We start from the raw sequence: 15,628 nt of genomic DNA on the forward strand, positions 1-15,628 counted from the left end.
CCAGGTGGGCAGGGCCGAAGTAGAGCTCTTGATAATCCCACGTCTCCCTTCACGCCCTGCTTTCCTCCTCTCCAAAGGCTTGTCACGGGAGAGGAAATGGCCCTCCTTCTGATTTTTCCTTGGTTCTGTCAGCTTCCCAAAGACAAAATAACAAACAACAGGTGGCAAATTCTTCTACACCCCCAGGGAGGTGCTGGACCACATATGTAGGACGTGGACGGGAGGCGTTAGTGACTGAAGTCCGGAAAGGGAATTCGATCATTTCTTTGGAGGCGATTGCCAGGGGGAGGCTCACGCCATCCAGGCCTTAGTGAGTGCCGCCCAGGGTCCCTCCCAGTGCCCCAGAGACAGGCAGTGTGGGGACCGCAGCCCAGCACTTCAGCGCCACCAAATGAGGCTCGTCCGTTGCCCGTCCTCCTCCCCGCTCCTGCCAACGTCAGAAGAAAGGGTCAGAAACTACAGTCATCAAGCCAGAAGGGAAAGGAGAGGGAAAACAGAGAAGCCCTCTCCTCCCAAAATGTGCCCACAGCCTGTGTGGATCCAGGGAGGGCAGAGGAAACACCTTGAATTGATTACTTCATTTTCCCACATATCAGTCCCCAGACACGGTGTGGGCCACCAAAGTTTTTATCTACGAGTGAGCCCAAAAGGCTGGGGCCTGCCCACGGGCTCACCCAGGAGGAGAGAAGCCAGCGCCCACAGCGGGTCTGAACAAGCCGTGGTCTGGTCGTACCCCAACAACCCTGCTCCTTCAAGGGACTAGCTACACACTCCTCACACTGCCTAGAAAAAGCCCTCATTGCTGTCCCCTTCCTGTGTCTGCATCAGCTGTTTGGACCCTCACCTCCTGGCCTCTGCTCCTGCCTGAGATGCCCCATTAGCTGCTCAGCCAGGCTGCTGGTGCCTCAGGCTAATGGCCCTGCCACCCCGCCCTCCTCTCCCTTCCGGCTCACTGCCCATCCTGGACACCCTCCCTCAGGCCATCGAGGGGGACTCCTGAGCCTCAGAGACATCTGGCAGCACCAAGAGGTGAGTCCCTCTCTCTGTGGCTCCTCTCCCCATGGCGGTTATTCCCCAGACCCCCCAGTTTACCTGCTTAGGATGCTCCCTGAGGTTGGTCAAGGTCATTCTCTGTGGCACTGATGGGACCCGACTTGCCCTGGCTCTGCCCTGGCGCCCAGCCTCGCCTGCCCTTTACCACAGGCTTCACCTTCCTGACAACCCCCCCCCCAACTCCACTGTCTGCGGGGCAGGCTCTCCACGGTCCTGGGGGGTGTGGGGGGCAGCTGCTTCTCTTCCCAGAGAATTAGGGGAGAGGGGTGGACTCAGGAGACTTAGTCCTAGGAAAAACACACACACGGTGGGACCCGGCTCTAATTTTCTACCCTTTCTCTCCCCAGTCTCAGAAATCAGGAGGCTCTCCCTCCGATGGGACCTGCACGCTTCCATGGTGTTTTAAGAGAGGATACGGTGGGAAGAAAGCAGAGGACTGAGGGCTAGCGGGCCTCGCTCCTCACTCGGGCTCACCTGCTAACTGGAGCCGCTTCTCTCCGTGGGCCTCCCTCATTGAGACAGTTGATATCTCACAGGACGGCTTCTAATACCCTAGCAGTCTGTGATCCCAGGAGCCCCCGATCCCCCCACCCCTCCACGGGCCTAGCCGAGGCCGGGGAGCGAGTGGAGGTCAGGAGCGTGGAGGCCAGCCCTGGCCCCATGGACCTGCCCCCGCAGCTCTCCTTCGCCCTCTACGTGGCCGCCTTTGCACTGGGCTTCCCACTCAACGCCCTGGCCATTGGGGGCGCCGTGTCCCATGCCCGGCTCCGCCTCACCCCCAGCCTTGTCTATGCCCTCCACCTAGGCTGCTCTGACCTCCTGCTGGCAGCCTCTCTGCCCCTGAAGGCGGTGGAGGCCCTGGCCTTGGGCGCCTGGCCTCTGCCGGCCTCGCTCTGTCCTGCCTTTGCCCTGGCCCACTTTGCTCCGCTCTATGCTGGCGGGGGCTTCCTGGCTGCCTTGAGTGTCGGCCGCTACCTGGGGGCTGCCTTCCCCTTGGGGTACCAAGCTGCCCGGAGGCCGCGTTATTCCTGGGGTGTGTGTGTGGCCATATGGGCCCTTGTCCTCTGTCACCTGGGGCTGGTCTTTGGGTTGGAGGCTCCAGGAGGCTGGATGGACAATACCAACAGCTCCCTGGGCATCAACACGCCAGTGAACGGCTCTCCGGTCTGCCTGGAGGCCTGGGACCCGGCCTCAGCGGGCCCTGCTCGCCTCAGCCTTTCTCTCCTGCTCTTCTTCCTCCCCCTGACCATCACAGCCTTCTGTTACGTGGGCTGCCTCCGGGCACTGGCCCGGTCAGGCCTGAGCCACAGACGGAAGCTGAGGGCAGCCTGGGTGGCCGGCGGGGCTCTGCTCACACTGCTGCTCTGCTTAGGGCCTTACAACGCCTCCAACGTGGCTGCCTTCCTGCACCCCGACACGGGGGGCCGCTGGCGGAAACTGGGGCTCATCACGGGTGCCTGGAGTGTGGTGCTCAACCCGTTGGTGACTGGCTACCTGGGAGGGGGTGCCGGCCGGGCGACAAGTGTGGCGAGAACGAAAGGAGGGACATCCCAGAAGCAGCAGCCGCCGCTGGAGAGAAGGGGCATGGAGCAGGGGAGGCCGGCTGCTCTCGCAGGCCCCTGACGGGGACTGCGCCGAAGGAACTGCAGGGTGGCCTTGCCTGGAAGCACCCTTGGAACCGCTTATGGGAAGAACTGAGCCTGGCCGAAGACCGCATCCCAGGGGAGGGAAGACGGAGGCCAGGGGCCAGGTCACAGGAGGAAGGTAAGCTTGCCTCCGCATACATCAGCGTGACTCCCCACCTCTGCCTGTCCCTCTTCTCCTCGCGCCCACCTGCCAATGCTGTAGAAATTCTCTTCCAGTCTAGAGGAAATGCCACACTGATGATACGTTCGGGGGGATGCTGTTCCCCAAACATCTCCTAGGAAAGAATATTTTAATTTCTGAACAAGAGAAGAGGCAGGAGGCAAGATACTGACGCTGTTATGCCGTTTGGCACTCACAAGAGGGCAGCACTGGAACTGTGAACAGGAAGTTGGTAGGAAAAGACGCCTCCGCAGGGAGAGAAAATACTAGAGAAAATATACACCACGAAGAGTCCCTAACAAATAGAGTCTCTGATATGGGACAGTCACCACAGCGAGTGCTTTACAAGTGTTGTCCCATTTCATACTCACACAATCCTTTGGTTTGGCTACGCAGCTGCCGTACAGATGGGCAGGTTGTTCACTGCACGAGAGTGCCAGGCAGATGGACAAACATTGACTAAAGTCTAGCCTGTGCTGTGCTCACCGATCCATGTGCCCGGCATGGGACTACTTCCATCCAGAGAAAGGAGCACGTTATTCTAACTTGAACAAAGATATCACCCACTCCTCAAGCAGGGCGCCTCGGTGGAGGGCGCTACCGCCTGGAGTGGGGTGCCTTTTCCTAATTTGTACAAAGGTGCCCCTTAAGTTGGCTATGGTCCCGGAGCCAAGTATTATTATCATCTTCATTTTGCAGGATTAAGGAATTTTCCTGAGGCTCTACAGCAAGGAAGGGGTGGACGCGTGATGCGATCCTTCAAGGCAGGACCCCCGAGGGTCAGGGGACATGTGAAAGAACTTGAGGTATCGGTGTGAACGCCCGTCCTTGTGGTCCACTTTGCAAAGGCAAACAGTGGCACCCTGAACCCGTGAGAGCAGGGAGAGGAGAGTGGTCATGGAGGAGACAAACATCTGGGCACCTGCTCTGATGAGGCAAGATGCGGGAAGCAGACTTGTTCCTCTAAAGGCGATCACGCCGCGAGCATAGCCTATGCCACAGAACGGGTAGCTGCATGCCTGGCGTGCACGCGCTGGTTTATACAAGCTACCTCTTCTTATGCTTCAGTGTCTACAAGGGCAAGGGATTTCATTTGCTCATCTGCCCCCAGCACCTTAGAAGGGAGCTTGGCACGTAGCAGCAGGTTCTCAGGAAGTGTCTGCCGAACGAATGAATGCTCGCAAGAGCCTTCCAAAGAAAATTTCATGTTCTGTTTTACATGAAAACAGACCAGAGAAGTTACATAACTTGCCCGGGGCTCCGCAGAAGCAAGAAACAAGTTTATTCCCTGCACGGCGGTGACAGCAGAGAATTTCAGTAAAAGCCCGAACTCCTGAGCACAAGCGGACTCACTGCCCCTTCCCATAAAGCCAGGGACGCTCTCTCCCACCACTCTGGTGCTCCAGCTGGTGCTGGGCCACTTGTTCCGGAGAATTGCACCTCCTCCATTTGGCGGTGGAATTTAGTTCCTACCGAGGGTCCACGATGCCCGTGATCCGCCCCCCAGCACCCTCGTGACCCCCACCCCGTCAGCCCTAAGCCTTCTAGAGGCCCCCCCAGCAGATTAGCCTGTGCACCCGCCTTTCTGTTTGCCTGAAGGGCCTCCCCAGTGGTTCTCTGCCTCTGTTAGTCTGTCCTACCCTCCTACCACTCAGTCCCCTTAGACCTCACCACCACCAGACCCACGGCAGCAACATCTTTGTTTTGCTCACCATTTTTTTTTAAATTCTTTTAACGTTTATTTATTTTTGAGACAGGGAGAGACAGCATGAATGGGGGAGGGTCAGAGAGAGAGGGAGACACAGAATCTGAAACAGGCTCCAGGCTCTGAGCTGTCAGCACAGAGCCTGACGCGGGGCTCAAACTCACGGACCGCGAGATCATGACCTGAGCCGAAGTCGGATGCTTAACCGACTGAGCCACCCAGGCGCCCCTGCTCACCATTTTTAACAACTTACTTGAGATAAAATTTACGTGTCATAAAATTCACCCATTTCAAGTGCACACGTCAAGGGTTTTTAGTACACTGACTAAGGCTTGCAACCATCACTATAATCCAGGTTAGAACACGGTCGTCACCCCAGTAAGAGCCCTCCTGCTCGTTTACAGCTGATTCCATTTCCCCCTACGTCCCCAGGCAACCGGCAATCGACTTTCTACTTTCTGTCTCCATAAAGTCGCCTATCTTGGACAATTCATATAAACGGAAACATACGATACATGGTCTTTTATGTCTGGCTTGTTTCACGTGGCATAATGTTTTTGAGCTTCACCCATACTCTGGGTGTTTCATTCCTTCCTATTGCCAAAGAGTATTCCATCACGTGGATATGCCACGTGGTGGATCCGTTCGCCAGCTGATGGGCCCCCAGGGGATGTTTCTACTTTGGGGCCATTATGAACACTGCTTAAGTAGATACCTATTAGTGGAGCTGGGTCACTTGGTAGATTTACGTGAACTGTTTCAAGAAACTGCTTCCCAAAGGCACCCTACAATTTTATATTTTTAGCAGCAAAGTATGAGGACTCTCATTCCTCCACATCCTCCCCACCACTTGGTATTATCTAATTTTTTGCTTATGGCCATCCCAGCGGGTACAGAATGGTATCTCATTATGTTCCATAAATATTTGAATGAATACATAAAGAAGAAGTCTCTGAAGCTGGACAGAGCTTCAGTTTGAACCCTGCTGGTGATGCTTAACAGGCTGTAGCAGTGAGTCACCTCCCCACTGTGAGGCGAAGGGCAGGTTGGCGATGCCCTCAGAAGCAGAGTGCCTGCCACGCATTACGTGCCCCCTCGATCATCATTATCATTATTAGTGCTTTTGTTATTCCCATCACCCCAGAGACAAGCCCACACCCATGACTGCGATGTTGGCGGCTAACATCTGTTAGTACTTACCATAACATGCCTGCTTCCCTTCTCAGCACTCGACAGGCAGTAGCAATGCCTTAATCTAACAAAACCCTACGAAATTGGTACCGTGATTATCCCTGCTTTGCAGACGAGAAAGCAGAGATCGACAGTTTGGGTCACTTGCCCCAAATCCCAGAGTTAGTGACAGAGCCGGCATCGCACCCGGGCTCTGGCTCTGGAGCACGGGCCCTCCATCACTGCGTCGTGCTTCCTGCCCTTACAAGGCAAGTTGGACGACCGCCATTCCAGAGAAGCAGATACAATTCAAGTGGAGGATCAGGGAGGGGAAGATGAGGTCGGCTCGGGGCTGGGTAGAGCATCCCCTCCGAGGCAGCCGGAGAGCACGCCGCGGTGGAATTTGCTCCTCATTTTGCATACTCACGCGGTGCTGGTGATGGAGCAAAAGGCATCTTTTGTGTGATTGCCCAACGGTGAATGAGGTCATCTGTCTTTATCAGTTCTGCCAGATAAATAGCTAACTATATTTCTCTAGAGGAGCCGGCGAGGTGCTGGGGGAAAAGCAGTTGGGTTCTCAAATAAGCAGGTGAGCACGGGGCTCTGGGGGGTCTGGAGGGGGAGCCTCGGCGCTTGCTTTTCTCGGGGAAGGGACAGGCGACAGGGTATGACCAGGAAGACAGGCAGGGTGACGCTGCTGAGGAAAGCATCAGGGGGGCAATGAGGGAGTCGGGGCGGTGACAGTGTTCCCTGCCAACGGTCGAGATGCCGTCGGCATGGGGCACCAAGGTCCCCACCCAGACTGCCACCTCCGTCCGCCTCTTTCTCCAGTGGCCATCACCATGGACACCAGCCCGGACCGGTCCTTCTCCCCCGGCAACCACTGGCTCTACTTCTCCGTGTACCTCTTCACCTTCCTCGTGGGGCTCCCCCTCAACCTGGCGGCCCTGGTGATCTTCGTGGGCAAGCTGCGGCGCCGCCCGGTGGCTGTGGACGTGCTCTTGCTCAACCTGACGCTCTCAGACCTGCTCCTGCTGCTCTTCCTGCCCTTCCGCATGGTGGAGGCGGCCAACGGCATGCGCTGGCCCCTGCCCTTCATCTTCTGCCCCCTCTCCGGATCCCTCTTCTTCACCACCCTCTACCTCACCTCCCTCTTCCTGGCAGCTGTGAGCGTCGAACGCTTCCTCAGCGTGGCCTACCCGCTGTGGTACAAGGCCCGGCCGAGGCCGGGACAGGCCGGCCTGGTCAGCGGGGCCTGCTGGCTCCTGGCTGCCGCTCACTGCAGCGTGGTCTACGTGATAGAATTCTCTGGGGAGGCCACCAACGGCACCTGCTACCTGGAGTTCCAGAAGGACCAGCTGGCGATTCTCCTGCCCGTCAGGCTGGAGATGGCTGTGGTCCTTTTTGGGGTGCCCCTGCTCATCACCATCTACTGCTACAGCCACCTGGTGTGGGTGCTCAGCAGAGGCACCAACCACCGGCGGCGGAGGCGGGTGGTTGGGCTCGTGGTGGCCACGCTGCTCAACTTCCTCGTCTGCTTTGGGCCCTACAACGTGTCCCACGTCGTGGGCTACATCCAGGGTGAAAGCCCGGCGTGGAGAAGTTACGTGCTGCTCCTCAGCACCTTGAACTCCTGCGTCGACCCGCTTGTCTACTACTTTTCATCCTCTGGGTTTCAGGCTGACTTTCAGGGGCTGCTGAGGAGGCTGACGGGGGCCTGGGGCCCTTGGAGGCAGGAGGACAGCATGCAACTGAAGGACAAGAATGACGAGGGGGGCAGCCGGGGGAGCTGTCCAACGTAGAGAACAGGAGGGAGACTCCTGGAGGGCTGTGGAGCAGGCTGGGCTGCCGAGGGGCCTGGCGGGGGCTCTCGTAGCTCAAGTCGGGCAGGACCGGGGAGAGGGGGCTGGGGACTGACGTGACTGAGCACCAGGCTGTGCTCACCCAAGCCCGGCTCTCGGTCTCACCCAACCGCCCTCGCTTCCCACCCCCTGCCCCCTAGGGATTCAGCCCTGGGAAACAGGAGGAGGGCGGGCACCAGAGAAGCGGGAGCCCCCACGGCCAGCTCCTGGGCTTTCCTTAAGGTGACGGAGGAGGAATCGACAGCAGTGACGAAGGCCTGAGAGACGTGCCAGGCAGTGGAAGAAGCCACCCTTCAGAGCTGTTCCTACCCAGCAGGGTGAGAGTGGGGACACAGGCCAGGCTTCAGGGAGCATCCTGCTCTCACAGAAGGTTCCCATTGTTCAGTAAATTCAGACTTTTAGGGACATTTATGAAAAATTACAGTAGAAAAATTACCAATAAATTTGGTAGCAAGCAAAAGAGAACGGTCTTTCCTTATTCTTTTTTTTTTTTTTTTTTGCTTATGATGTATCTGCATCAGGTGGGATTGATGGATGGAAGGATAAAACACCCAGACTCCGGAGGGAAAGGGCTAAACCATAGGATGCCTAGATGTCGGGAGAGGATCCAGGTTGGAGGCATAAAAATACCAGCTCACTTAGGGGAAGGACTTGGCCTGACCCATTATCTTCTTCGATAACCCTGTGGCAGGTACTGTTATTAAATGAGCAAGTGAGAATAACTCACTTTACACACGAGGGAATGGGCCCAGGCAGGTGAAGCCTTCTACCTGAGATCCTACAGCCAGTAAGTGAGTGAAGCAGGACTGGAGGCTGGAATTAGCCGACTCGGAGTCCCGTGCCCCTCACCCACTCTGCTCTCCCGACTCCAGCTGCGTATCATCCGTATGATGCCATATGGATCATGCCTAGTCTGGCTTCCAGAGCCAGTGAGCCAGTGTGGCTGGGACAAATGTAAACAGGCCACGAGGAAAACTGGAACTACATGCAAAGCAGCTCAGCTCTCTGCGTTGCTAAGTCCTCTTCCCCTATTCTTTATTAGAAACCCACTTGAAAAAATAAATTAGTCAGCACAGTTGACTTCAAAGATAGATGCATACTCTTAGCTATTTTTAGCGAGATGTGACCATTTAGTAAGTTTGCCTTTCTCCCTGAGGAGTGGTGCATGAGAAACAGTCGGTTAGAGCCTCCCCGCCCAGCAAGGCAACCAGAGACACGTGGGCACGTGTTGGCACTCACTTGGCCTTAGTTCAAAAACATTTGTTGTGCACCCACAGTGTGCAGGTGGCTGGGCTGAGAACCGTGTGCAGGTGGCTGGGCTGAGAACGGCAAGGACTTTTAATATTAGCGTCTGCTTTCTTGCTGGGGTTAAGGTCGCTGGAGAATGAGGGCTGGCTGTGGGTGAGGGATTGGGTTTCGGGTGGAAGGAGAGAGCCATCATCTCGGTGCTGAGATGAAGGCCTGAGCTGTCTCTCTGACCTGTGACTCATCTTCTGTCCCAAGGAACTCAGTCCCTGGTGGAAGCTAAGAAGTTAATATAAATATGAGTCTATGTGGTTCAGAAAGGGAACAAGGGTGACAGGGAGTCCTGCGACTCCAAAACTGGTAACAAGGACCCAACTGGGGACAAAAAGGAGTTGGAAACTCCACATTCTAGAGAGAGCCATGAACAATAGGAGCCTGACCTTTTTCTCAGGGTTTATCATGAAGAATAAGAGGCAGCTTAGAGGGCTTTGCTGCTTCCAACCATCACCCAGCACTACCCCCTCCCCAGTCTGTATAAGCAAAAGGCTAGGGGTGGGGAGGGTGAAAAGTCATCAGACGCTGGGGCCATTGTCTGAGTGGTGGTGAGGGGACTGCGGTAGTATTTTCCAGATTTTGCAGAAGCCAAGGGAAAGGGCTGTTCAGGGAAGAATGGAAGGTGTATCCTGGGACTAAAGCAGAGAAACGAGACTGGCAGACAGAGGGCGTGGGAGCACGTGTGTGAGTGACGAGCATCGTGCCCTCTCACCGGTTGGCAGAGCAAGCATGTGGGGGGCCCCCGGGGGAGGTGGAAATTCTGGGGATGCCAGAAGAGGTCAAGCCAGCTTGGATCTCCCAAGACAGCGGTCAGAAGAACACAGTTCTAGCTGCAAAAGAGAGCCAGTAATTGGGCACCTGACTCACAATGGACACCAAAAGCTACTCAATATTTAGCTACGGCACTGTTTCTCAAACTTCTTTGTATCTCTGTCCTCTCAAGGAGCCTTTTTGGATATTTTTTCCTATTCAGCACCTTACTCTTCCCTGCCTGTGAAACTTTAATACAACAGACACACTCTATACCTACTCCTGTGTGTGCGTGGCCCTTTGGAAAGCCACAAACCATTGCTTCCTTGGAACTAATTTTCGCCTCTCTGGGGGGCAATGTTGGCCCTGCTGAGAATCCATGAGCTAGAGAACCCATCCCACAGAGTGATAAAGCCTGTCTCACTCAACCGTAGCGCCGTAGCCCCACGAGGTGAAGTTTATTATCCTTCTGGAGCAAAGGAGACCCCATTCCAGAGGAAGCATGGGCGTCTCACAAGAGACAGGGCTAGTGTAGAATTTGGGGTAAGGGGACTGTTTAGGTGAAGTTTCAGTGAAGTAGTGCTTGCCAGGCTCTGAGCTAAGCAGGCCTGTATGCAAAGAGGTCAATTTCAGGCCTGGGCTGAGAAGTGGACTCAGGGTCCTGTTCCTTTGGAAAATACGAATAAACGATAAAGGTAGGATTTTTGTCTGAAAACTCGTTGTCTGAAGCTCTGGGGGTTGAAAAGCTTTTGCTGCTCAGATCCTCCTAGCAGCAGAGGGATACTCCATTCTTACTGAAAGGATTTCAAACAGCCAAGTTTCTGACAGTCTGTGATTTTAGAGAACAAGGTTTCTCAGCAATATAACTTGGCTAGTTAACAAAACAAATTTTTAGGGGCTTCTGGTAGCTCAGTCAGTTAAGTGTCTGTCTGACTCTTGATTTCAGCTCAGGTCACGATCTTACGGCTTATGAGTTCGAGTCCTACATTGGGCTCTGTGCTGACAGTGCAAAGCCTGTTTGGGACTCTCTTTTTCTCCCTCTCTCTCTCTCTCTGCCCCTCCCTTGCTTGTGCTCTCTCTCTCACAATAAATAAATAAACTTAAAAAACAAACAAACAGGTTTTTAAAGGTTTACAAAAGGAACTCATTGATGGCCATGATGGAGGAGGAGATTTTCCCTTTTAGAAGGAAGGGTTCCCCCTTCAGCAAGCCCTAGGGCAGCACAACCCAGAAGGGTAGGAGGAAGGGTAGACTTGCCTCATCCCTGCCACAGGTTCCCAGGGCCATAGGTTAAGGCTTAGCTTATAGGACAGAGAGAGGAGGCCAGAAGTTTTAAATCTCCAAGTGTGGCCAGAAACCTACTCACAAAATCATTAAGAAACTGGCAGGGACAGTTCAATACAGGCAGGACAGTTCAATACAAAGCAGTGAGTAGTTTACCTGCTACAGGCTTGTGCCACAACAAGTCAAACTATTTATAAACCAATTCCCCGTCAGAGGAGGGCAGAGGGGCAAGCAGGAAGCAGAGAGGAGGCTGGGTATACGGGAAGGCAGGCTGACTTGATGCCTTTTCCTGAGTTAAATACATCACCGGTGACCAGAGTCTTTGGGTATTTTAGCAAGTGACCTCTCAGCCTGTGAATGCGCCCAGCAGGGCAAGGGAAGCTGTAATACAAAGCAGGAGAGGTAAATCTGCTTCATGTGGATGCTGGGAGGGGGTGCAAAAAGTAGGCCAGGTCCGGGCTGGGAGGGAGGAATAGATGGGGTGAGCAAGAATCCTGGGATTCTGCAAAATTAGTTGCAACAATCATCCAAAAGCAGGAAGCAGAGTGGCAATAAAAGAAAGAATGTGAAAGAAGCCAGGCTGTAAATTCTGGGAGAGGAGAATTAGAAGTGGGACGCAGAGTTTGCAATGGAGGAAACAAGTAAAGTGAAATAGTGTGAGAAAGCGCTCAACTCTTTACCTTCCTCTCTCTGATATGACCTCTCTGGTTTAAAAAAAAAAAAAAAAAAACCAAGTTATTACAGGCATCTGTGGCCCCTAAAACTCTGCAAAGTCTTCTGACTTCCTTTTAAAGTCAGTTCTGAAAAACCATCCAGATGGAGGGAGATCACGGCACCAAGATGGCAGCCTGTGATCTCGGAAGAGGATACTGAGATCACACTCCAGAAAAAGAATGGGATAGAAGAAATGAAGTCTGAGAAACCTGGTGGTGGTGGGATGGTGCACAGAGTTCACCCCCCATGGAAGCGTGGAGTGAGGGAAGAGTAAATATTGCAGAAGACGGAATGGGGTATTTTTGGAAGGGAGGTGATTTTAACTGAATTTAGACTCATTTCACTGAATTTGGACAACCAAATCAAGAATCTCCTGTTGCAGATCCCCCAGCCCCAGGGTCAATTTGTAAATGGCACTGACCACACCATTCTTGTTCCCATTTATTGGTGACTGCTCTCAGGCAGAACACACAATGACCCAATTCTAGCCAGAAAAATTCTAGCTCTCAGGAAGAACACACAATGACCCGATTTTAGCCAGTAAGAGGTCTGCTGGGGGGGTCTCCGGGAAACCATACTGAAAGAGAGAGATGTGTGAAGAGCTACCCTCTCGCTTCCTGGTTTGGAAACTTTTATGTGAGGATGTGATACTTGGAATTGCAGCAGCCATTTGGGGGCCATCGTGCCACAAACTTGAGGAAGAATGCTAACAAGCTAAAGGTGGTGGAGGAGAAGGACAAAAAGGCCTTGCTGAATTGGGACCCCCACCTCCACACTCACTGTTAATAAACATTCCTATAGCTGACTCACCATTAGCCAGATAGCCGCTAACTTGCAGCCAAATGCATCTTAACTGTAATGGATAAGCCTCTGTCTAAGCATCCTATATCCTATATCCTGTCACCACTTGGTGACATCTTCTCTTCCTCCAAATTATTTTATGATGCTGGAATCTCTAAATTCTATTTGCTTTGAAGGAGCTATGAAATCCTAGTGTTTATCTTACCTATTCTAGCTGGGCTCAAAGGAGATTTCTCCAGTCAGTAGCTCTGGCACCAAGATGTCAGGACTCCCCTCACTCGAAGGCTCTAAACAGCTAACAGGCTGGGGCTGTATGGACATATTACAAAATGAAAAACACACCTACTGGATGGGACCCTTTTTGAGGTTGAGGAGCATCTGACTGATGGTCTGGGCTGTAAGCTCCTCTCCTTTTATTGATAAAAATTCCCATGCTTGGATGTAAGACCTAAATGTGAGACAGAAAACCATGAAAACCCTAGAGGAGAAAACAGGCAACAACCTCTTTGACATCAGGTGCAGCAACTTCTTACTAGACAGGTCTCCAGAGGCAAGGGAAACAAAAGCAAAAATGAACTATTGGGACCTCATCAGGATCAAAACCTTCTGCACAGCAAAGGAAACAATCAACAAAACTAAAAGGCAACTGATGGAATGGGAGAAGATATTTGCAAATGACATATTAAATAAATAAAAGGCTAGTAGCCAAAATCCATAAAGAACTTATCAAACTCAACACCCAAAAAACAAATAATCCAGTGAAGAAATGGCCAAAAGACATGAACAGACACGTTTCCAAAGAAGACATCCAGATAGCTAACAGACACATGAAAAGATGTTCAACATCACTCATCATCAGGGAAATACAAATCAAAACCAAAATGAGTTACCACCTCTCACTTGTCAGAATGGCTAAAATTAACAACTCAGGAAACAACAGATGTTGGCAAGGATATGGAGAAAGGGGAACACTTTTGCACTGTTGGTGGGAACGCAAACTGGTGCAGCTGCTCTGGAAAACAGTGTGGAGGTTCCTCAAAAAATTAAAAATGGAACTACCCTATGACCCAGCAATAGCACTACTAGGAATTTATCCAAAGGATACAGGAGTGCTGACTCATAGGGGCACGTGTACTCCAATGTTTATAGCAGCACTTTCAACAACAGCCAAATTATGGAAAGAGCCCAAATGTCCATCACCTGATGAATGGATAAAGAAGATGTGGTTTATATATACAATGGAATACTACTTGGCAATGAGAAAGAATGTAATTCTGCCATTTGCAACAACATGGATGGAACTGGAGGGTATTGTGCTAAGTGACATAAGTCAGTGAGAGAAAAAGATATCCTATGTTTTCACTCATATGTGGAATTTGAGAAACTTAACAGAAGACCATGGGGGAAGGGAAGGGGAAAAAATAGTTTCAAACAGAGAGGGAGGCAAACCATAAGAGACTCTTAAATACAGAGAACAAACTGAAGGTTGATGGGGGGGGAGTGCGGGGCAGAGGGGAAAATGGGTGATGGGCATTAAGGAGGGCACGTCTTGGGATGAGCACTGGGTGTTGTATGTAAGCGATGAATCACGGGAATCTACTCCCGAAGCCAAGAGCACACTGTGCACACTCTATATTCGCTAACTTGACAATAAATTATATAAAAATAAATAAATAAAATAACTAAGAAAAAAATTCCCGTGCTTATTATGGGACATAGATTGCCATGGAAACAAGAGAGTGTTGAATAAATGGGGATGGGGATCGTGAGCGATGTCCTGTGGAAGGACACTTGGCCCCAATCGGTGTTCTTAGAAACAGGAGAGCTACCCAGTCTTCCTGCTTGTGGAGTCACTGTACCACAGGTAATGGCTACATGAAGATGAGGAGATGATTTCCTGGATGTCTAATTCACCACTTAACAATTTATGCCCACAATTAGGGGCTTGCTGCTTACCGTGTCCCTGCACCCCCCTCCCCTTTCTGGTAATTGTTTCCTAGTGGTTCTTGGTGCTTAGAGCACAAACCTCCTCTTCCCAACACCCTAGAAACCGCCTTCAAAATAACTCATTGTTTGTTTATCCTTTGGAAAACAATCAAATTAGATGCTGTGAATCAAAAGGTCAGCTGGAAAAGATGTAAACAGGAAAGTTCACTGCAGAGCGAACTGAACAAACAGGCCAGCAAGCTTGGGCCCCGGGTGGGGGTAGTGGCAGCGCTCACTGCTGTTGTTGCACGCCAACCAGACCCCAGCCAGCCTGGTGAGGCATCCGGCCAGGCTCCGGGACCAGAGAGACGCACAAGGGCTTTGGAGGCATCACTTCTGACCTCACAACCCGGCGATGTCTTCCTAGGCGTCACTCAGGAGGATGAGAGCAACCCCGTGAACGCAGACTGTACAGAGATATTCACGGCAGCTTTGATCATAATAGCCCCATTCGGGAAATGGTGCAGGTGGCCATCGAAAGCGAAAGGATGTGGGGCCACCTGGGTGGCTCAGTCGGTTAAGCGTCTGACTTCGGCTCAGGTCATGATCTTGTGGTTCACGGGTTCAAGCCCCGCATCGGGCTCTGTGCCGACAGCTCAGAGCCTGGAGCCTGCTTCCGATTCTGTGCCTCCGTCTCTCTCTGCCCCTCCCCTGCTCGCGTTCTGTCTCTCTCTCTCTCTCAAAAATAAACATTAAAAAAAAATTTGTTTTAAAAAGAGAATGGATGTAAAAACTGTGATGTAGCCATGCAACGGCATACCCCTAGGCAATAAAAGTAACACACTGCTGGCAAAGGTGACCATACAGCCTCTGACTCTGACACTGTGATTTATCATAAAAAATGTATTTGGTCTTCAGCCAAGGATTATAGTTGTCCAGCGGTGGCCCATTCCTGCCACAGAGCTCCTAAAAGCTTTGGGATTTCCTAAGTGATGAGAGCAACGAAGCTGTCTTTTGTTATGCGGCGATGACTCTTGGACCCCCACCTAAAAGTGGGGGCGAGGTGCCAGAGGAACCAACTGAGGGATTAGAGGGTTGGTATTTTCAGTCCTGACCTTCTGACTTCTGGAGACAGGGGGAGGCGCTGGAGGTTGAATCAGTCCCAATGGCCTATGTAATCAATGAATCAATCGCGCCCGTGTAATGAAGCCTCCATATGAACTCAAACGAGTGGGGCTCAGAATGCTTCCACTTGGTG

At 52.3% G+C, this 15,628-nt stretch overlaps 2 protein-coding genes across 2 annotated transcripts; both read left to right on the forward strand.

Moving 5' to 3' along the window:
• The first annotated feature begins 1,370 nt into the window (after window positions 1-1,370).
• On the forward strand, window positions 1,371-4,385 carry FFAR1 (free fatty acid receptor 1). Its single transcript, XM_032591470.1, has one exon. The coding sequence runs from the start codon at window positions 1,714-1,716 to the stop codon at window positions 2,674-2,676; it is 963 nt and encodes a 320-aa protein (XP_032447361.1). The 5' UTR covers window positions 1,371-1,713; the 3' UTR covers window positions 2,677-4,385.
• A 963-nt stretch (window positions 4,386-5,348) lies between these two features.
• Window positions 5,349-8,046, forward strand: FFAR3 (free fatty acid receptor 3). Its single transcript, XM_032591469.1, is given in 3 exon segments — window positions 5,349-6,323; window positions 6,566-7,506; window positions 7,509-8,046. Coding segments are annotated over 2 exon segments (1,032 nt in total). The 5' UTR covers window positions 5,349-6,323; window positions 6,566-6,576; the 3' UTR covers window positions 7,611-8,046.
• The last annotated feature ends 7,582 nt before the right edge of the window (window positions 8,047-15,628 follow it).

Source organism: Lynx canadensis, chromosome E2 (assembly GCF_007474595.2).
Source record: "Lynx canadensis isolate LIC74 chromosome E2, mLynCan4.pri.v2, whole genome shotgun sequence".
In the NCBI taxonomy this organism is placed as follows: Eukaryota; Metazoa; Chordata; class Mammalia; order Carnivora; family Felidae; genus Lynx; species Lynx canadensis.